General features: G+C 30.3%; 2 protein-coding genes across 7 annotated transcripts in view; one reads left to right on the top strand and one right to left on the bottom strand.

Annotated features, from left to right (window-relative positions):
• The window catches only part of LOC107445332 (alpha-1,3-mannosyl-glycoprotein 4-beta-N-acetylglucosaminyltransferase B), a 43521-nt gene extending 37972 nt beyond the window's left edge, over positions 1-5549 (top strand). For all 3 annotated transcript variants that reach the window (XM_043052242.2, XM_043052241.2, XM_043052243.2), the window contains 2 exons: positions 1415-1664; positions 3904-5549. In XM_043052242.2, the coding sequence (XP_042908176.1) occupies positions 1415-1664; positions 3904-3951 (298 nt within the window). In that variant the 3' untranslated portion in view covers positions 3952-5549. The remainder of the gene's footprint in view (positions 1-1414; positions 1665-3903) is intronic.
• A 1496-nt stretch (positions 5550-7045) lies between these two features.
• The window catches only part of LOC107445331 (KN motif and ankyrin repeat domain-containing protein 2), a 76292-nt gene continuing 59189 nt past the window's right edge, over positions 7046-24148 (bottom strand). For all 4 annotated transcript variants that reach the window (XM_043052240.2, XM_016059693.4, XM_016059695.3 and 1 more), the window contains exons 12-14: positions 15010-15108; positions 7500-7588; positions 7046-7379 (exon numbers count right to left, since the gene is read on the bottom strand). In XM_043052240.2, the coding sequence (XP_042908174.1) occupies positions 7325-7379; positions 7500-7588; positions 15010-15108 (243 nt within the window). In that variant the 3' untranslated portion in view covers positions 7046-7324. The remainder of the gene's footprint in view (positions 7380-7499; positions 7589-15009; positions 15109-24148) is intronic.

Raw genomic sequence — 24148 nt, 5'->3', positions numbered from 1 at the left:
TTTCTTACAGTATAAAAAAACATGACTTTTATTTAGTTTTTTTTCTTCTTTATTACATATATTACAGAAATATGAGAAAATTGTAATATATATCTTTCTAAGTGCTTGACATCCCTCAAAAATTATTGGTCAATTTTGATGGGAAGCATATTTTCAATATTTTTTCCAAAAAATAGGGCAAAATGATGCGATATAGTTTTCAACCAAATATCTTAGTACAGTGAAACCTGTGTATAACGATACTGTCTATAACGATAAACCTGTCTATAGCGATATTTCCTTGAGGTCCCGGTGAAATTCCTATTTACTCAATGTATTTTTAACCTGTTTATAGCGATAACCACTTTTCAGTTAAACATGTCTACAACGATAATTTTTCCTCTTTTGATAGTTGATAGTTCTATTCCGATTTTTCTACCGTTGGAAAACGACTCCCCATCGAGCCTAAATGTGAGATAACAAAATGTTTTTTTTTTTTTTCATCTCCTTTGTATGTAATATTCTTTCGTTGTTTCTGAGAAAAAAAGCCACTTTTAGGGGAAATTAGAGCAGTAGAAATGGGTGAAGGGGTATTGTAGGAGGGAGAGAGCTTCGTCAGAAAAACGGGTGACACCCGAATTTCACCCGAGAATGCCATATTGCTAATTAACACTTTGCAAGATTTTGTTGCAACATTACCAAATGTAACTGATGTTCATTTGAATTCATTAGATGGACTGAAATCTATGTGCATGGAAATGGCAATTGCTTCCAAAAATAAGCAAACAAAACTAACCGATTATTTTTCTAAATAATTTCTGTTTTGATTCATAAAATTGTAAGTAAATTTTTCTTGTGTGCTGTTTCATAATTCTAAGTAAAATTTTCATTTGGAGCCTATAAAAGAAGTTTAATTTATCATTAGTTTTAAACGTATACTTTTAAATTTCAAACCTGTCTATAACGATAACCTGCCTATAACAATATTTTATTTAGCTCCCTACAGTATCGTTATAGACAGGTTTTACTGTATAAAGAATGATAATAAGCTAATTTTGGAAAAGGAGGGGAATATGTCTTGAGGGTTTAAAAAAACTTTTAACTTGTGACAAAAATGTTGCATATATAAAGGAAATTTTTTTTTAAAGAAAAGTTGAGAATTCTTAAATTGTCAGACATTTGCTTTCTCTCAATTGAAGGATCGCTTGTTAGTTATGGCATAAATAATTTAAAATGTTAATTTTATTTAAACTATAATTGAACGATATTATAATTGACTATATGAAGGCAATATTTTTTTTAAAGCTATAATTTTAATTAAATTTTTTGTCCAACATATGTCTTATTTCACATGCCTTTTTTATGTTTTAGAAAATGTTCTTTAAACTAATATTCTTTTAATTTTCCGCAATTTATAATTTCCATTCATTCTTAGATTTCTATTCAGAAGTGGGAATGCTGAACATCCTGATGACAAATTTTTAAATACTACTGTTGAAGTTTTACCAGTATCATATTCTGATGATCAGCATTATACCAAAACTGCAGATGGTTATTTAATTGTTGGAAGTTTTAAAGAACCATCTGGTATCGCGGAGGGTAATGTAAGTACTTCAGTTGGTCCTGTTAAAATTATGAGGCTTTATGTGCACAGTGAAAGTGAGAGATGGGCCATTTTAAGTGAAGTAAGTATTTTTTTTTTACTTTCCAATTTTTAATTGCAATATTATTTGTTTTCTACTTTAATATATTGTAGTAGTTATTGCATTTTATGACTAATGTATTTTACTACCAATTTGATACAAAATTTTAGAAAAATATAACAAAACCCTCAAATTCAAATATTTATTTGTACTCTGTTTCTAAAAGTAATATTTGTATACAAACAATGCCAAAAACTTTTAAAAAAAATACATCAATATTTTCATTTTATATTAATTAAAATTTATATGGTATTTGCAAGAAGTCTACCAAAATCATTGAAATCATGAAAAAATTACATATTTGAAACAAAATCATGACATTCCTGCAATGATTACAATTTTGCTAATGATTTCACGAAATTTTTGTTTTCATTCGCTTCAAGAAATGATAATTCAAATTCAAAACTTGTGTGTTGTATTAATATCGTGTGCATAATATTAAAAATGTAAAAGTTGTGTAAAAATGGCCCAAAAAACGATAACAGTTGGAAAAAACGTTGTTTTACAACTATGTTCTTGTTGACAGATTGTATCAAAAAGCTATTGAATTCAAAATTTCATTGTTATAAGAACATAGTTTTAAAGACATCACAATTTGAAAAACCATGTGGAAATGTCTAAGAAAACTATATATTTTTGAAAAAATAATCTGAAATTGACACTAGTATGCACTAGGGACTCGTTGCAAATCAAGCAGGCCAAAAAGTTATAACTTAAATTTAAAATATGTGTGTCATAATAACATTGTATTAAAAAATAATATATCGAAATTTGAATATATAATAGATGGGTGCCAAAAAAAAAACAATTAGAAATAGACAGGGATTTACAATGGAATCTTCAGGCATCAAGCCTGTCAAAAAGTGATCATTTAAGTTCTTGATTATAGAACATAATAACGCAGACTCAAAATTTCTGAGTCATAGCATCGTATTAAATGTGTAAATGGTCTATGGAATTGCTGTGATTCTGGCGCCTCAAAAAGGGATTACTTATATTCGCGTAATAATAGCATTTTGAAAATAGAGGCATCTGAAGAAAAAAAAACATGAGGAAAGGGCTGAAAAATGATAAATAACCACAATAAAAATAATCAGAAAAAATGGAATTAAAAAGTGTGAATTTAAATTTTGAAATTTGTGTATCATATTAACACTATATTAAACTTACATTATATTACATTCTATTTGGTCATACTCAGTTAACAGGTTAAATTTAGACAAGGGAAGTAGAATAATCAGTGAAGACTAAAGTTAAATCCCATTAAAAATTAGATTGGAATTGAGGGTAAATATATAAATGGTTTTAAAGGGTCTATTACTATTATTTCCCATTTTTTAATTTTTTTTCTTCTACATAGCAGCAATTGCTAATTATTTGTGTTTCGTAACTCACTTACTCATTGCAATGGAAACGATTTTTAAAAAACTTAAAAAATGTCTGAATGATTCAATCTTTGAAATTACAATAGTACTAAAAATTTGGCATTAAAATTTTTGAGTGCTTTTTAAGACATATTTTGAAAATTTTCAACCTTAAACTTTACAATGCACCTTTACAACAATTGTGTTTTAACTGAACAATTTTATTTTTCACATCAAAACAACTATTCAGCATAGAAAACTAACTACAGTCAGTAGCTTAAATGTTCACTTTATTGCACTTACAACATGATGCCTTTTTGATAAATCAATAGCAATTTGGAACAGTTTTTTTGCATTACTCAAAAATTCACTTTTCTGAGTTATAACACTATTGTTGCATGTTATTATTATTGACAAACTATGTTTAAATCTTATACTTTATTTATTTAAATATGTAAAAACATTCTTTTTCTAAAAAAATGTTATACAATAATTTCATCTTGCAAGGTTTGCATAGCGAAATATAGCAGTTCATGTTTATTTGCACTTTAACTCTAAATTGTAATAAAAAAATTTAACATTTCTAGTTTTAATTTAATGTTCATTGAGGGCTCCATTTGTCGTGTGACACAGATCCAACCTGTAGACAATCTCTCCTATATTTTAACCAGCATGATTTTCAGTGATGCCAGTAACAATTCAACTATGTTACATTCGTAGACATAAAGACACATAGATTAGCTCATGCAAAACCCTGAAGGAAAAAGAAATTGTATGGGCTGAAGAAAACTGCTATCTTTCTTTATGTATTTAGGAAATTTTTTCTTCAATTAAAATGTGAAATATATTTGTTACAGATTCACATCCAGCCTGTAGAAAGCAAATTAGGTATTTTTGGACGGTGACAGAAAAATATAGCTCTGTTGCCTATTTTGCTACATGAGCTGTTTACAATTTGTTCCTTATTGACGTGCCTTAATGTGAGAACTCTAGAAAAACTCTTAACAGTTTCAAAGAAGAAGTGATAACACACATACAGAATGCATATTTGAAATTTAAGATAGTGCACTGTATTCTTTATTTATAGTGATAAATATTGTTTTCATGTTTTTCTTTACATTTCATAAATGTAAAGGTTAAGGTAAAAAGTTTATAAATCAACAATAGTACTGTTTGCTATAAATCACAATATAAAATAGCAGATAAAAAAAAATCTCATACTTTAATTTAAAAAGTATATTTCCTATTTTAGTGTTATTTTTTTTAATGTGATGTAATTTATAAGTTTTTTTGTATACTATTATATTCACTATAAAATACCAATGTATTACATAGTTGACAAATATGTATCAAATAAGTTTTTATTATATTTTTATGTGACTGCTAGATTAATTATATTTGATATTTTTGTTACTTTATGTTTTGATTTTTCTAAATGTGTGTTGCTTAACAGTGCAAGAGTATTGTAAAGTTATCAGAATTGTTTATCTAATAGCATGAAATTATATGTACTGCTTTAGTTTCAAATAGTGTCATATATTCACTTAAATTTTTTTTTCTTTTCTGCTTTTATTTTTAATGAGATTATTCTGCAAGTTTTAAGCTAATATCAAGGCATTTTAAGTTTAAAAGTATTAAGCATGTTACTGTAAAATAAGCAGCTCAAAGCAAACCTTTTTTTTAAAATTAATATAACTTATTATTCATACTTGAAAGTTTGAAAGAAAAATTTTTTATTTTCCCAGAGTAAAAGCATTTTGGAAATGACCTATTTTTTATCTTAAAAAAATAACAAGTGTTAAATACCTAAATAGTATTTTATTTACAGATCAGTTCTTAATATTATTCTGTTTCCAGGAAATATTGTTGTTGACTACTCGCAGTTTTGCAAGTTTGCTGTTACTATATATGCTGTCTGATTTTTTTTTTTTAATTGTCAGACAGTTATTTTCTAAGGTGCTTTTAAGTTACAGGATCAGGAATTAATAATTGTTCTGTAATAAAATTATTTACATCCTATTCTTTTCAGTTTTTCATTTGTTAGATTCTCATGAAGTCAAAATCTTTTGTGAAATAATAGACAAATTGTTTTTCAAACAGTTTTAATTTATTGTTTTCTATTTTTTTAAAAACTTTTTATATGTAATAACTATCAAATGAGAGTAGTAGCTTTTAATATTTGACATGGTCTGTTACTAAAATTTATAAATAAAAAAAATGATTTCATGTTTTCTTACTCTCAATGTTAATGATGTAGAATAGCATTTTTTTTTGTTTGTTTTGTTTTTAAGTTTTTCTTGAACAATTTTTTATCGCACATAAATCAGTTTTGATTACAAGCTAATTACATCACAAATAATGTCTGATCTAAAAAGTTTTAGAGAATCAGTATGCACTAAAGTGTTATATGCATGTTATAATAATCTTATCCTGAAATTCATTTGATCTTATGTACTTTTTTAAACTCAAGTGCCTTTTAAAAATAAAAAATAGTTTGTTGCAACTCTTGGACTTATTAATAATTTTTCTTTTCACAAAATCTTTAAAGGTGACCATTATTTTTGTTTTTATGAACTGCCAGATGTAGAAAGAAGTGAGAGTCCTATAAACTAAGTAACGAATCACAGAATGTTATCGAGTTTTGTCTTAGAAATCATTAAAATATAATCAAGTAATATATAAAGTAAATAATTATCCAATGTTCAAAATTTGTTTCTTCATTTATCTGATGAAAGGAAAAAGAAATTAGGGCGTGAGTTATTATATTAATGAAATATTAGGTTTTAAATAGAAGTGTACCTGGTCCTAAAAACTTGATATAGTGATCAGATTTTTACTACTGGTTCGAGACTTTTACTTTTCTAATTAATTTGTGCAGATGTTATTTCAAATTAATAAATCAGGCACAAAAACATATTTTCTTTTAATAAACATGCCTTTTTTTTATGGATTTGGCCTCTCGAAATTACAGATTAACTGCAATCTGGAAAATATGGTCTCAATAGTTTTAGCAGGAGAGTTACTGAAAGTTTGGTTTCTTTTAATTATAACCCTTTTTGCATGTTTCCACATTTTTGGAAATTAAAACATTTTTGTGGGCAATTATGTAACTCGTTTAGTCAATGATAATTCTATGTAAAAAAATTTTACATTTATTTTAATAATGATCAAAAGCTTTTAAAATCATTAAGGTATATAAAATTTTATCTCGTTTTAAATGTTGACATACTACCCTGATATATAAACATGTGATTATGTTTTTGAAGTGTTAACTAAATTATAAAAATAATATCAACTGAATTTTGCCTTTCACTACTATTTTAAGTATTAAATAAAAATATTCCGATAAAACCGGAACTCTAGGCATCTAAGGAAAAGTATGCTTCTCTACACCATTAATTGAATGGTGATTAGAATAAATATATTTCTTAGCTATTAAGAATCCAACGTATCATTTTGGTTTCTTTCTTGAGAAAATTTTTATCTGCCATTCCAGTTATAACATATAAATGCTTTTTATTTCATACAAGACCAGTAAAAGAGACACTTAAACAATTAATCTGAAAGTATCTCTTTTTCTTTTTGATTTTATGCCATAGACACAAGACTATCATGAACAGACGCAAATAATAATGGTAACAATGCTTAGATAAAGTATTAGAGATTATAGAGGGTTAGGATTTTTTTTTTTATGACGATCTTCAGAAATGCGCAGGGAAATCATATTTTCATATGATATTGAGAATCCATGATTTTGAAATAAGACAAGAAAAAGATAAGAGTATTAATTTGTTTGGAAACTATATTTCTTTTAAATAAATTAAGAAAAATATTGTCAAAAATTGTTTAATTAATTGAATGGAAGAAACTTTGTTTTATGTTACTTTTTTTGACATTGGGTGAATTTTAGAGAAATAAATTTTTTTCTTGATCTGACGCACAAACTGGGTTGAATTTAGAACATATTTTATAATTAAAGTACACAACAATAATAAAATGTTTTTCAAACATACATAATATTTTTATTTCAATGGATATTGCAAAATAACTTATTTTATGCATTTACAAAAATAGGTTTTCCTTAAAAGTATTTAAATACAATTTTCTGGAGATTTTATTGACGGATGCTTAGTTCCATTCGAGCTTCAACTGTTGACCTTTTGCTACATTTACGGTGTTCTGTAATCATTAACTCTAATATTTATTTGAAGTGGTTAAGGACAGTGATTTTAAACATGTATTAAGGACAGTAAATAGAGAACACCCTATTTGTAAGAATTATGAGGAAAAATGGAACGATGAAGGAATAGAATTTGTAGATCTTGCAGATGGGCTAGGAAATAAATAGAAAAAAATTTTACCAACATTTATAGGTAAATAAAACACAAGTCTTAATAGGCGTAAAAATGTGTTTACAAAAAATTAATTTTAGAATGTACGCTTAAAATAGTACCTCGGCAGTGGAGGAGTTCGAAGAGTAGGAGTTCTTGGAGGGGGAGTAGATCGTGGTGTTGAACGTTTTCTGGACTTCAAAGTTGAATACTAAAATGGAAAATAACATTTACAGTGAACTCTCATTTATGCACTGGTGCAAGGGGCCAACAGAAAAAAGTGCTGAAGTGAAAAACTTCAAAATTCTAAAACGCAACGTAAATTACAGTGACAATATGACTAAATTTGTTTCTAAAGATAAAATGTTAATATTTATACTGTTTTGGTATTTACTATAATTATACGAAGAAAAAATTTAACATACCTAAAGACAATTTATTTTCTTACAAAATAATCTTAATACATGTTTGTATTTGTTTTTGCTGACGTATTTCAAAAACAGTTTTTTCCAGTTCATATAAATGGGATAAGGGAGTTTTAAAAGCAAAATTAAATTGTAAATAGTCAATAATAGCGTCTAAAGCTCCTAATACTTCTGTGTGATTTGGAGGAACTTTATCATCCTCGTCAGTATCATCCATCACGTTCTCATCGTCCACAAGTTAGATATGAATGAACAGTTCTTCACAAAAAAATTGAGTTTTTTGAGAGGGGGTGAAACATCCATGATAAATTTCTAAGAAAAGTACTTGACGCCATAATATGCTGCTCAATAAGTTGTTCGATTACTACTGTCACCAAAAAGGACTACCTCCTTTTATTTACTCATGATGCCCATCTGACTGCAAGTAAGTGATAGCAGTCTCTTTCATATTCCAGGTGTCCTTTTTTTTCCCCTAGAAAACAGCATGAGAGTAAAACTATCCTCAGGACAAGAGGAATGGTCATTTTCTTAAAGATGAACGGGCTTTCATTGTTGTTGGTGTAACAGATAAGACACCCTATTCAAAATTCTAGAAAGAATGTCTTTCCAGAAACAGCAAAATGAGACGGCCATAGGAGGAAGAAAATTCAATAGGATCTAACTACATATTTCTTTTTATCTGTACCAAGGATTGTTTATTTGCTTCATTTTTAATTTAAAACCTTTTTTTAAAAGAAAAAATATTTAAAGGATAAAAAAATTAAAATGTTAGCCTTAAATTTCGACGCATAATTGAAAAATTTTTATTTATCGCGACGCATAAACGAAGGATGTTTATCATTATTTTCCTACCTAATGTTCTGGGACCTATAAAAATCGTTGTATAAATGAAAACGGTGCATAAAAGAGGTGGTGCATAAGTGAGAGTTCACTGTACATTTAAAATGACTTATTTCATATTGAAATAAAATATTCAATTTAAGTTATTAAATAAATAGATTCAGGAATCTATGGATCAGAAAGTTAATCTAAACCATATGCTGCTATTGCATGTAAACAATGTTTTTGAATGTGAAGAAAAGTTGCAATTACATATTAATTATACTTACCTTTACTTTTTGCAAAAGAAAAAAAATCACGAATATACAACAATTTGCTTTCAATGTTTTTTCTGAACTTGATCTCAGTTTGCACTATGTGAAGGATCATAAAAAACATTTTAGAAATTTACAACACTAGTATCAAAACTCTTGAGATTCTCCATAATTTCTCTTAATTAAAATAAGAATAAATTCTTACATAGGATACAAGTTCAATCGAAATTTTATCATAAACCAATTGTAGGATAATTTTCAATTTTTCAGATTAATTCTTTAAATAGATTTCTTCTTTTACTTAAACAGATTACTTCTTTAACTTAAATAGATATTTATATAAATAAATTACTACTACACTTTTATTTCAATTTGGATTTTTTTTAAATAGATAATTACTTCTTTACTTTTATTTGATTACATTTAAATATTTAAAAATTATGCTGATATAAAGAATTATGTATTTAAATCTAAAGATTACAAAATTGATTTCAGTTTTACTAAGAATTTAATTTTTTATTCAGATGCCAATTGGGACAGCTATTTAGATAACTCAACTAGAGATTATTTAATACAGATATAAAATTTTATTTCCAGTTTGCATTTAAACTAATAAAATGCATTTGCTAATACCAGAATGGAATTGGAATTTGTAGTTTTGTGAGAAAATATAATTATAAAACATAACTAAATAATTGGTAAAGTCAATAAATAATGATACAAAGGATATTAAAATCAAAACTGTAATGTCAGGAAGAATGGGTATGAAATTAAATTGATAATAAGGTAAAAGAAGTTGAAAAGTTTTGGAAATAAATAATGTACAGTGAGAAAAAAAAGGAATAACTTTTACTCTAATAATCCGATTCTCACAAACTAAGTTCAGACTTAATGGTTTGAAAGGATGAGCTCAAATATGCTAATTATTAATTAAGAAAAAGAATCAAACACAAAACATACTTTCTTTGAATAAATATACTTATTTTTTGGCATATCACATGTCTATCTACATTTACTCTTTCTTTATTTCAAATGGACATCAATCAATAATTTACATATACAGTCGAACTTCGATAACTCGAAGTCTCAGGGGATCCCCAAAAATATTCGACTTATCCGAAGTTCGAGTTATTGGAGTTACCCCCCGCCGCTCCTTTCCTCTAGCACTCAAGTGGCCTGTGCTATAAAATTTTAATAGCACATGGAAACAACAAGAGAATAATAGGGTCCAATGTTTTATTAAAACTCATAAAATCTGGCTTCACTACATAATATATACTACATAAATCTCATTTGAAAAAAGCAGTTAGTTTTGATTGTTTACATTTTTTAAAGTTGTTGGCATTCACAAAGTCACCTAATTTTTGAACACAGTTAAATAGGATGTTATCTGCACCTTCGGTGGTCTCCAGGTATTGTTGTAAGATGTGAACAACGTCATGTGCTTGCTTGCCTGTTGGAGGTGGGAGGCTATCAGATTCATCTTCGTTTTCCTCTCCTTCTGGTTCTCCACAAATTGAACTCACTATTGCTTCTTCAGACAAGGGTTCTGATGTTGTAATGTCATCGATGCACATGAAATCTCTTAACTGTTCCCAGTCCATATCACCCATGCCTTCAAAGAAATCCCAGTCGTCAGCTTCCACTTCATTGTCATCTACACTTGCACTGAAGAAACCACAGCTCTTAAAACAGTTCTAAATCACAGCTTGAGAAACATCACTCTCCCAGGAACGCAAAATCAGGCGTATGGCATCTAACACATTGATACATTGACTCCATTCTCCACATCCCCGATTGATTAGCGCACCAAGCGTTTTCAGGCATTTAATGATGCCTTGGTCTGCAGGCTGCACTTTTGAAATTGTATTTGCCGGCAGGAAGACCAATTTCGTGGACAAGTTTGCGATATCACCGTGAGCAGTACAGTTGTCTAGGAAGAGTAACACATTTCTGTTTTGGTTTAAAAACTTGGAATCTAGTTTCCGGATGTATGTCTCGAACAAGTACAAAGTCATCCAAGCTTTTGGATTGGAATGGTACTCCATGGGCAGGGATTTGACATTTTTTAAGCACCGAGGTTTCTTTGACTTTCCAATGACCATCAACAGAAGTTTTTCAGTCCATTGGCGTTTGCCCCCACCAGAATTGTCAACCGTTTCTTGCTGAGCTTGCCACCAGAGCACTTCTCACTACGAAACATCATTGTCTTGTTAGGCATGCATTTAAAAAAGAGTCCGGTTTAATCCAAGTTGAACACATCTTTTGGTGCATATGACTGCAGAAGATGTGGTAAACTCTTCCTCCAATTCTCGCATGTTTCATCTGAAACATCCTTTGCTTGTCCGTGTAGGGTGCGGAACACGATCCTGTTCCTTGCTTTGAATTTGTCTAGCCATCCTATACTGGCATTGAATCCCGTGACGATCAGCAGGCGAGCGATGTCCATTGCTTTTTCCTTTAACAACACTCCGCTAAGGAGAATGTTCCTGCTTCGGTGAGTTTCGTACCATTTCAGAAGTGCTGCTTCTGCGTCTGGAAATGCTCACGTCTTTGCATGTTTACTGGAAGAGTCGGCTCCCGATTCAAAGCGGCTCAAAATCTTTTGTTTATCCTTTAAAATCGTAGATAAAGTGTTTGGAGGAATGCCATATTTAGCAGCCACATCTTTCTTTTTTAACTGAGGATTTTTTTCAATTTTCGAAATAAGTTTTACTTTTTGATCTAAAGTAAGCTTGATCAATTCACGCTTAGACATTCTGGCAGAAAAATGCTGATTTAATCAACAAGAAAAATCCCAAGAAAGCAACTGCAGCGTCTTGGACTTAAATAGAGGTCACCGTACAGCTGGGAATCCTTATCACGAATGAGCACATGTGTTCTGAGAGGACCCAACCCTATTTTCCCCTTACAAAACAAGTGCTCTTCCTCCCGCCCCCAATAGAGTGACCACCTTGAAGTCATACTTCTGGAACACTCCAGAATCCCTTTCCCACCACAATCCCTTATCTGTTTAACCTTAAGGGCAATGGAGGAAAGGAGAGTGAAGGGCATTCCAAGAATGTTTGACGCACAAAAGACAAATGTGTACTGGTTTTCGAAGTTGCAAACTAAATTGCGCGTTTTTATTTTTATCTTGCACTAAATCTGGAAAAATCTATCACAGAAAACTTCGATTTAAAAGATGTTCTCTTCGAGTTATCGAGACAGTTTTTAAAAGAAAAGTAAAGGCATGATTTGGGACTTGATTTAAAGTTCGAGTTAGAGGATTATTCAACTTATAAGAAGTCGAGTTATCGAAGTTCGACTGTATCTCTTTCTTACTCTGAGTATTAGACCTTTATCAATGAAATTGAGATTAAATTAAATTGCAGCCTTTTGGACATATATACTGACATTCTCACAAAAAGGAAGAATTTCTACTACCTGTTATTTACATTGAAAATTAAAGTTCTTAAAATTTATGTAAATTAGTAATAAATATTAATGAAACTCATAGAATACATAAGAATTATAAATTTGGTACAAAGTTGTTCGAAACTTTTCCATTCATAGTGATTAGTCCGATCTGTAGACAGTCATTTCGGACATATTTCCCTTCTATATCATTAATAAAGAGTGTTAAATAATCTTAATAAATAACACCTTTGGTTAAGAATGCATTGCAAATGCTAGACTCAAAACAAAAATCTCTATTAAAAACTTAAATGTACTCGTAGTTTGAAATTAAATACCTGTACCCTGAGTGATCTGCCATGTCTGAGGATACAAACAAAAAATTGTACATCTCTTCTTAAAGAGCAATTCTGTTAAGATTTATAAAGAAAAGTGTATATTTGGTGCTTCAATATATTTATTTGAAAATGTTGGCATTTTTTTTGTCATGTGCTCATGCCACGTCTGTAGACATAATAGAATTCATATCATTAGGTAATTTTTTAAAATAAAATTATGTATCTAAAATTTCAAGTTTTAAAGATTTGTTTTAGAATTTAGTTTTTAATACATCAGCTTCTAAAGTAAAAATAAATCATGTTTTTATGACATCTGTGGATATGATCCACATATGTAGCACTATCTTCATTTTCTGACTAGTTAGAGCGAGCACCCAAATTTCACTTGGAACTCAGTGGTGAATGACAATACAAGTTTTAATCATTTCTTAATTGCTCCATTGTAACATTTAACATTGTAACATAACATTTTATTGCCAAATAGAATTTATCATCAATAAAACCATTTTTCAAAGGGATTAAATCTAAACCAGAACTCTGTGCCTGCTGAAAATGCATGTCTTGATCATTTTTGACCACAAATGTAATTTTTCTCCAAGTAGAATTAATCATCAACTAAAATTTCTACCATTTTCCAACTGGCTAGTGTGCCCAAATTTTCACTGAAGATTTGCATCTGATGACAATACTACAAATTACGATTGTTTCTTAAATGTTACAAGAGAAATTTACCATCAATTAATTATTAATCGACACTTTAACCACTTTTCAACGTAAACAGACACAAACTAGAAAGGAAAATATAATTCAATTTTAGTCTAATCTAAAACAAAAAATTTAAGGTACTCAACTAATTTGCATATATGACCATTGCACCATTACATTGTCATTCTTTAAGCTTGGGCCTCTCTTAAAAATAAGTATAAATTTAGTTAAAGATTTTATTTAGTGGTGAAATTTTGCTTTTCTAATAATAACCCACATATAAAATTTTTTTATATGTATTTGAAACATTCCTTGCCAATAATATCAGACTAAAACAACTGATTCTTTTTTAAAAAAAATCAAGCAATTTTAATCATCTCAACCTTGCCTAAAATAGTCAAAAGTGGTGTGAAATGCATGCTTGTTTAACGTCTTGTCATCTAATATTTCATTTGTAAAAAACTACAGCTCCATGTAGAAACGGTTTAAATATGAGGAAAGAAAAGCTAAAGGTAGTTATATTGTACAAAATAAAATAAAAAACTAATTCAAAACAAAATTGCAACAGTGTTACAGTCTTAACCCCTTAACGATTGGTTAATTTTCAAGAAAACTGTCATAAAAGTGCCGATTTTTTTTATTGGTGCTATTTGATTACTGCTAACATCTAGTTTAAAACAAACTAACTATCTACAATTACCTTAAAAATATCCTGGTACTGTCTTCTGGTGTGTAAAATGAGAAATAAAATTTTTACGGGCTAAAGAAATTAGTTTTATTCTTATTGGAGCGTAACTACTGAGCACTCCAGTCTGGAAATTTCACGGGAGCGAGAAATAGAGGGCGAAACCTCATCCTGTCATTTTCATGGGAGCGAGAAGGAAGGGGTTAATAATATAAAAACTTAATTTGCTTCAAAAATAATAGTGAAAAAAGTAGCAGTATTTCTCATGTTAAAAATTCATCCATTCTCCAGACTAGACACACTTTGCAAGTCTTGAGAATGTGCTCCTATTTTCGAGTACTCAAAACTTGTCAACTTTATCCAGTTCTATAACTTTTTAAGCAAATGAAGATTTTACATTATAAAGTATATCTTTCCGCTTTAATTTTTTTGGACTATTTATTTAAGTGTTATGGGACTGCCTCATACAAAAACAAACTTAGAAGAAATGGATAAAACAAAAAAAAAACAGCTCCAGCATGCCATAAATACCTATGGATAGAAAATATCAGAGAGATAAAGTTGTATGATTTTTTAACAGCTAGAGATATTTAGCACCTTATGATGCTAAATATACTGACATTGATAAAATTATGATAATTCTACAAAAATTACAACTGATGTGGAAATCGGTCTAAACTTTCTGCTGGACTCCTGCCTAACTGTTTGGTAATATTTTTCAGACTGCTATTCTCCTATATTTTGATGGTAAATGTTATTAAAACTCATAAAAATAAAGTTTTCTTTTTTATTGTGAAAAAGTGTGTTTTTCTGTGCAATTTCATAAATTTCTCAATAGCACATTTGACTAATTAATTAGCACATTTGAGTCCACTCTTTTAGATTGACCCTTAGTTTGTAGAACAACAGGATTATTTGAACAGTTTTTCAAGGTGATATCTTTTTTGTAATTTTTTTTCACATGGTATAAAAAAAGGATTCAAACTTACTGGTGAACTTCCTCTAGAAAAATTCATACTTGTATATATCAGCAAACCAATATCTTTATGAGCAGCTTCCATTGCAACAGTCAATGCATTGCAATCATCCTATTAAAAAAGAGCTTTATAAATGGGAATAAATAAAAACAAAAACCAAGATTTGAACTGAAAAAAATTAAAGCCGCTTAATTTTAAAAAAGGCTTCAGAACCTCTGTCTCTTCTCTCTCTACATAATATATATATACATGTATGTATTGCAGTTTGAGTTTCACAATAGAGAACTTTCCTCAGTATTGAAACACAGGGAGATTCAGGGGAAAATTAATAAATTACGGCAAGGATAAAAAAAAAAGTCTGATAAGGAGAACAAGTATGAAAAAGAAAATCAAATAAAGGAAGGTATTTAAGAAATAGGTGTGGTGAGTAAGAATCTCAGGTGTTGCAAATTTAAAGGAGAATAGATTTCTAAGCATTTGGAAAGAATGTCTTTTTCAGCATGTTTATCAACCTCTTTTTGTGACTGCTGTATTTAAAGGAAAAATAACAGAAAAAGCATGTCATGGTTCAATCAAAAAAATTCCGCTATCAGAGAGTTTTTATTAGTAGTTAACAGATGCTTTACCATCCGCGAACTCCCTAGGTGGTGTTGGGGGAGGTAACATGGTTACGTATTATAGAAAACATTAGGTAACTGGATCATCCAGTGAAAATGATGAAGTGCTAATTGAAAAGAATTCTACTATAGAAAAAACTTTTGTATCATTTTCTAATTCTTGGTAGAGATGTGAAGTCATGCTGAGAATTTTAGTTATATGTCTATGTGTATATTTTTCAAGTAATATAAAATTTTTAAACAAGCTTGTGTGACAGTATATTTTAAATAATTTCTGTAAATACAAAACTCTGTTCATTCTGTTCCGTTCATTTCATATATTCTTGCAAAAATTAAATTTTTTTTAATTACGAATTTTCATTTTTAATTTACTTCAAATAAATACCTCTATCTCATTTATATTTCATTTACTTCAATCTTAATACAACAGGAATTTCGTAATTAAAATATGTTTTTCAGTTTTTCTGTAGCATCTGAAGGGACAAAAAGTACATTTGGGAGGTGTCCTTCTATTGAAAGGTATTAATATAAATACATGCACATATATATGTGTATACACAAACATATGTATGTATATACCCAAACCTATGTATCTATATAAACAAATATATATATATATATATATTGCACTCTTTTATGCGGATATAATCGTGTGAGCAGAAGAAAAGATTACATCTTTTTTTTCCGGTTTTTTTAAATAAAATTTCATCCTTCTTTTTTTTTTTTAAACTGTTGTTTGTTATTTTTTTACTTATTATTTATTACCCCCCTTTTCATATGTCTATAATTTTTCTTTGTTTTATCTTCATTTTGAACTTATATATATATATATATATATATAACAGTAAGTTTATTTTAATATAAACTATTTTATGCTTTAATGTTTATTCTTTTAATTATGTACACTGTTATTTAATTGTTAATTTTAGCACTGTTTACATAAATAGTTTCTAAATATTGTGTTATGTACCACTCAGAGAGTTAAACGTTTTCAGGTTTCACAACTGGCAATTCCAAAGCAGCTGAAGTTGAGGAAGAGGGTAAACGGAAAGTTGATAAGATAAAATACATTTACACATGTAAAAAAAGAATATATATGTGTAGAAAATATTAAATATAACTTTAAAAAATAATTTGTTAAAATTGATTGGAAAAAATGAAAAATCATTTCTATATAACACACATGAAATATTTTAAGTTTTTGTTTGTAATACTATTTTTTTATGTAAATAAATAAACTTAACTTTAGCAAATAAAGTTAAAAATATGGGTACAGGAAAGTTGAAGAGGGTACAAAATGTAAAAGTACTTTTGCTTTCATTGCTTTCCTGACAGAGTTTGGTTTAGGTTCTTTGCTGCTGGACTTTGACAGGTGAGATATGTGCATTTTTTAAAATAAAATGAAGAAAGTATAGTTAAAACCATATTTATTTTGTATTATTTTAAAGAAGCATTTTAATTTACGCTCATAATTTTCAGGTTTTAACAGTTTTTCCATATTTTCTAAATATAAAAAATACACAGTTGCGAAAAAATTAATTTAAGCAATAAATTTTTAGTCTTGAAAAAAAAGCAATTATTTTATTTTTCACCCATCTAGTTACAGAACCACTGGAAAGCTGCACAGATTTTAGAGCTCAAAAATTTATATATATATATTGTTGGAAGTATATCATTTGCTCGGTTGGGGGGAGGAGGAAGTAAGAGTATATTAATTTAGCATATTAATAATTTATTTACAAACAATATTTACAGACATCAGTAATTGCATCATTTTTCACATCAGGCTCATTTTGCGCGCACCTACACTCTCTCTACACATAATTGCTACTGCCATCTAGTGGCAAATCATTTTCTTTTTAAACTTTAATAAATTTAAAGCTTAGTGTTTACATTCGGCCAAACAAGTGGAAGGAGGAACTTTAATGGACATGCTTGAATTTTTTCACCGCGTTCGCTTGTGCAAGTCGCTGGCTGGTGGTTGCCAAGTAAGGTGCTGTTCGTAGTGTTCGTCGGATTTAGTTTTCTCGCAAGATGACTGAACGAATTGGGCAAAGATACTGCATCAAATTCTGTCAAAAGCTTGATGATTTTCAAAGCCAAACAATTCGTAAGATTCAGCAGGTGTTTGGAGAAGAAGCGATGGGTGTAACACAATTTAAGGAGTGGTTCAACCGATTCAAGGATGACCGCACATCAGCGGAGAATGAGCAGCGTTGTGGCCGGCCCCAAACTGTTCGGAGTGCAGCTAATATGTTGAGAGGTTGCGAAATTTGGTGATGGCAGATCGTCTTTTGACAGTGCTGCGGGTGATTGCAGAAGAGGTTGGAGTGAGTAAAGATTCAGCACATGCAACTTGTGTGAAGATTTGAACATGAACAGAGTGGCTGCGAAATTCATACCAAGTTGTTGTCGTCGGAACAAAAAGACCTCCGTTTTGACGTTGCACAGGACCTTCTGGACACCGCTAACACTGATCCTGGGTTTATAGACACCGTGATAACTGGATATGAGTCATGGGTGTACGGGTACGACCCAGAAATAAAAAGACAGTCTGTGACGCAGTTCGGAGCAAAAGACCAGACATGTGGATGACGAACAACTGGCACTTGCATCATGACAACGCTGCACATTTATCCCAATTGATCCACACTTTCTTAACCAAACATGGAATTACAGCCGTTCGCCAACCTCTCTACTCTCCATACCAGGCTCCTTGCGACTTCTGGTTGTTTCCAAAATTGAAGACGCCACTGAAAGGATAACGTTTTGAGAGTAGAGAAGAGATAATGCGGAACGCGATGACGGAGCTGAACACCATTCTAAAAGAAGACTTCCAGAGGTGTCTCCAGCAGTGAAACGATCAGTGGGCTAAGTGTGTGCAGGCACAAATGGCCTACTTTGAAGGAATTAGGGTCCTAACTCCGTCAGGTATTCGAAATATTTTTTTCTGGCCAAAGGTCGGATACTTTTTAGACAGGCCTCGTACACTACATTTCAAGGAAAATACTGTAAAAAGTTGAGATTGGTTTTGATTTATAGTTCAATTTAATATAATAAAAGTTCAGTTAAATGAAGTTCAAAATTCTTGTTCAGTGTCACTGGAATCTCTAGAGTCTGGATGAATTCTCTAAGGTTTTGATTGACTCACAAGGGCGGTAGTTGTGAAAAAGTGTCCCTTTTCCTTTTCTTGTAACTGAGTTACTCTGTAGGTGTCACCTGGTAATACTTGTGTTATTATCAATGGCCCCCTGTATTTTGGCTGAGTTTTCAAAGGTTGACCTGCTGCTTGAGGTGTTTTCCTCATGACCACTATTTCACTTTTAACATAGTTGATTGTTTTACACCTTTTTTTGTCATAATATAATTTCATATTTTTCTTTTTTTCTTCTATTATCTGAATCGCTTCCTTACGCACTTCTTCAGGATCATTATATTCTTTAGCTTCATCATCTGCCAATTTACTTATAAGTCCATCATAAAATCTGGGTGAGTAACCATGTAGCATTTGAAATGGAGTTTTGTTGGTTGTTTTATTAACTGCATAATTTAAATTACGTTCGTCCTCTTTAACTTTCAAGTCCCAATCTTTGTGTTTTGGATCTTCCATACTTGTATAAATCGTAGATAGTAATGTTCTGTGACTTCGTTCAACCATACCATTCCCTTGAGGATGCTTTGTAGAGTTCAGCGTATGATTAATTCCATTCGTGACACAAAACTCTTAAAATTGATGCGAAGTAAAGCATGACCCTCGATCAGTTATCAACCTATCAGGTAATCCAAATTCGTTGATGGAATTCTGTAAAGCTTTCAGCACATTTTGAGTTGAAGTACTTCTCACTGGTGTAAATCTGACAAATCTGGTTAGATTATCTATTATTACGAGTAGTTCTTGATTTCCTCTACAAGTGTTAACAAAAGGTCCTAAATGATCAACGTGAATGATAGAGAATGGACGTTTCTCTGGTGCAATCGGGTTCAATAATCCCTGTTGTTTTCCTCCTGGTACTTTATTCAGCAAACACTCAAAACACATCGAAATATGTCTTCTTACGTAACGCTTCATTGAGGCAAACCAATATAATTCTTTTATTTTACTAACAGTTCGATCAACTGAAAAATGTCCCATGAGATTGTGGAATCTGACTACTATACTTTTCTTCATTGCCTTAGATATTACATATAATAAAATTTCTTTATCCTTAACCTTGTGTTTTCTATAAACCTTATTCTGCTTGAAAACATATCCTTCAATCATTCTTTTTTCAGCTTCTGATCTATCATCATCATTTTTCTTGAATATCTCTATTAATTTATGTAGTTCACTGTCTGAATTTTGCATCATCAAAACTTGTTTGTCTGTTGTCAAGGTAACACAAACTTTAAATTTTCTCTCAATAAAAGTGTTCAAAGTGTCTTCTGGCTCTTCAACAGCTGCTCTACTTAGCGCATCCACATGCTTCATTCGTTCACCTGATCTGTGTCGGATCTCAAAATCATATTCTTGCATTAGGCTAAATCATCTTGCCATTTGAGGATTTGGTGACTTTTTAGCGTTTAAATACACTATTGCTTGACAGTCTGTAATAATTGTAAACTTTATTCCTATCAGAAACTGTCTTAATATATCTAATGTCCACACAATTGACATCAACTCAAATTTACTTGAATGGTATTTTTGTTCAGTTTCCGTAGTTTTCTTGCTAACACAATAAACCATTCTCCAATTCTTTTTACTGTCTCATTGAAACAATATTTCGACCAATCCACTAGAACCTGCATCACAATGTACCTCAGTTTCACTTTGTGGATCATAATGAGTTAGAATAGGCGCTTTAATAAGATTACTTTTTAGTTCTTCGAAGGTCTCGCTTTGCTCTTTTGTCCAAACAAACTTTGCATCCGTTTTTGTAAGTTCAGATAATGGTGCCGCTTTGAGAGAATACTTTGGAACAAATCTTCTAAAGAAACTGGTAAGTCCTAAAAATCTTTGAATGTCATGCATATTTTTTGGAACTGGAAATTTTTCAGTAGCTGCTACTTTACGTGGTCCAGGTTTCAAACCATCTCTACTAAGTATAAAACCAAGAAATTCCGTCTGTAACTTTCCAAATTCACATTTTGGTAGTTTTAAAGTCAAATTGGCTCTTCTTAAGCACTCAAATACTTCAGTAAGTTTCTGTATCATTTCGGCCCATGTTTTAGCTGGAATCAAGATATCATCTAAATAACAGAGTACTTTTTTGCTGAACAATGGACCCAAAACAAGATTCATTAGCCTTTGGAACTCTGCTGGGGCATTTGCCAATCCGAAAATCAGTCGCTCAAATTGACCAGTATCGTCTGGAGTTATGAAAGCCGTTTCAATTTTGCTTCTTCTGTTAATGGCAACTGTAGATATCCACTTGCTAAATCTAAAGTCATGTAAAACTGGCTTCCTCTAAGACATTCTAAAATGTCATCAATTTTGGGTAAAGGAAATTTATCCTTAACAGTTTGAGAGTTCAATTTCCTAAAATCTATTACTAATCGTTGTTCTCCTGTTTTTTTCTTAACTAATAATACAGGACTGGAATATAGAGATCTTGTGTCTGACACTATTCCATACTTCTTTTGTTTTCTTTCTTCGGAATTGGTTTCTGAAAAATTGGCTTACTACTCTCTATTTCTTTAATGTCCATTTTGCAGAAATTCGTGCAGCCTAACTCACTTATGTTTAAAGCAAAACAGTCACGATATTTATTTAATAAACTTAAAAGTTCAAATCTTTTAATACTTTCTAAGGATTCCTCAAAATTAATGTCTTTCATTAAAATAGGAGACTTCTCATTGTTAATTGTATTTACTTCCACTTTTTGACTATCAGTTTCCACTTTATTAGACAGCATTAAACTTTCTTCACTTACCTCCATTCCCCTGCCTAAGCACTGATCTTTCCTAATTTTTAAGTTAAATTCTTTCTCATTTACTACTGGTACAATCGTTTCACCTCAAGAATTGAATCAAAATTCTGGCCTATACTTTCTACTAAAATTGTCCCATTAACAATCGAGTTTCCGCTTTCGTCGACTTTTGCCCTAATTAAATTAATTTATTTACTTTCGATATCTGCTTCATTTATTGTTTTCAATTTAATCACATTTTTATTCATATCTCTACTTCAATTTCAAAAAAAACGTCATTATTTGCGTATCCAAATTTTAAATTACCTCCAATACGCGCAAAAGCAATGTAAGGTAAGTCTAGCCATGTTCTTCCTAAAATTAAATCACACGGTTGTGAATCATCCTTAACAATTAATAAAGTAATAAATTTCCCTACTACGTCATCCACTCAAATATTTACTACAGCTTTATCTATAGCTTTCGTAACTGGATTATTTTGATTACCAAAACCAACTAAATCACTGTCATCTGGTTGCAAGTCCAGATTCATTTTTAAAGCTATACTTTCTTTCAAAAGACAGCTGCTACTTCCTGTATCAATTAAAGCCGTCATTTTATTACCATAAATATAAGCATCTTTATAGAAGTATAATATAATATAAGCATCTAAGTATAATATAATATAAGCATCCATAAATATAAGCATCTTTATAGATATTTTAACATCCTATGTTAATAATTCGTCAGCGCCAATGATGCGCTTGAATCCGAGTTGTTTTGACTAACGGATAAATTATTCCCTTCTCGCTTTTGTTCGGTTTCAAATTTACACGTTTGAAGAGAATGACCTTGCTTTTTACATTTCTTACAATAAGCAATAGTTTTAGGCGCCGGGCAATCACGAGATATATGGCCATAATCATTACAGTTGAAACATTTATATTCCCCTTTTTCATTTCAAATATCCGAGCTTACACACTTTTTTCGATTTATACTTTTGTTTTCACTAAACGGAATTGATTTCTCTTCCGCCTGAAATTTATCACCACGAGAATAAAAATTTCATGAGTTTCTTAATTTATAACTGTTAATAGATAGCACATTATCATAATTATCTAATTTATCTGCTAATTGATCTGGTTTATTAAATTTAGGCCATTTGTCTACAAAATGTTCCCGCTTTGTTGAATTTACTTGTTTTTAAATTGTTCAGTAATAATTAAATTCTTTAAACTATTAAAGTCTGATATTTCGAGTCCTGTTATCCATTCTTCAAAATAGTTTTGTAATTCGAATGAATAATCCTTCCATGTACTTTCGGGATTTTTAACATGATTTAAAAATTTAAATCCGAACTTATCAGAGCTTTACTTATATCTCTTAAGCAATAATGATATTGGAAGTATACCATTTGTTCAAGTATCGCGTAGCTCGGTTGGGGGGAGGAGGAAGCAAGAGTTTGATTATTTTAGCATATTAATAATTTATTTGCATTATCTTCGTTTTCACGGGCGATTAGTTGCGTAATTTCATAAGGGAGTAATCCCAATAATTGTGATACCCAATACTCTTTCCTTAAACCAATACGTCGTGCTGCTGTTCAAATAAAACTAAATAAAAATTTATATTTCTATCTTTGATCTTATATTCATGCATTAACTTTCTAAAATCTGTGTGTGCGTTTTTACTTTTCTCGTTACTACTTAAATCCGAAATGTTTACGTTTTGAGCCCTACTTTCTATGCGTAGACGTTCAAGATCATACTCGCGGTCTGCCAATGTTTTGGCTGACATTTCTGATGCTACTCTATCTTCCGAAATTCTACTTAGTAAGCTCTTACTAAATTCTTCATCATATGATTCCGATTCAGTTATAATATGTTTTAAATCAATTATTTCAGCATCTTCTGGTACCGAAAGACCTAACTCTGATGCTAATTCTATTAAATCTACTTTTTTTGCCTTCCCCCAAAAGGCCATACTTTATAATTTATGATACTTAAATACTTAACAGATAGAAATACTTTATCAATAACGCAATTTTAGTACTTTCAACCAAAGCGAAAACAAAATTACTTCAATTTAATTACTTCGTTGAAAACGAAATTAAGAAAATAATTCTCAAAATCGTTTACTATCGTCGGAAATATAATTCTCAAAATCGTTTACTACTTAACAATACGTTTTTTTATACGTTACTATACATTTGAATACTTAAAACGAAATAATTAAAAAATCGCCAACCTGACAGCGTTGCGGATAGTCCCCGTTCTGAATTGTTGTAATCCCACTTCTGAATTTGTTGGAAGTATACCACTTGTTCAGGTATCGAGTAGCTCGGTTGGGGGAAGGAGGAAGTAAGAGTTTGATTACTTTAGCATATTAATAATTTATTTACAAACAATATTTACAGACATCAGTAATTGCACCATTCTTCACATCAGGCTCATTTTGCACGTACCTACACTCTCTCTATACATAATTGCTACTGCCATCTAGTTTCCAATAATTTTCTTTTTAAACTTTAATAACATAAAAGCTTAGTGTTAACAATATATACACACACACACATATATATATACATATATATACATATATATATATACATATATATACATATATACATATATATAATATACATACATA

This window comes from Parasteatoda tepidariorum, chromosome X1 (assembly GCF_043381705.1).
Source record: "Parasteatoda tepidariorum isolate YZ-2023 chromosome X1, CAS_Ptep_4.0, whole genome shotgun sequence".
Taxonomy (NCBI): domain Eukaryota; kingdom Metazoa; phylum Arthropoda; class Arachnida; order Araneae; family Theridiidae; genus Parasteatoda; species Parasteatoda tepidariorum.
The sequence above is the reverse complement of the archived record's forward strand: the minus strand, read 5'-3'. Positions and strand labels throughout refer to the sequence as shown.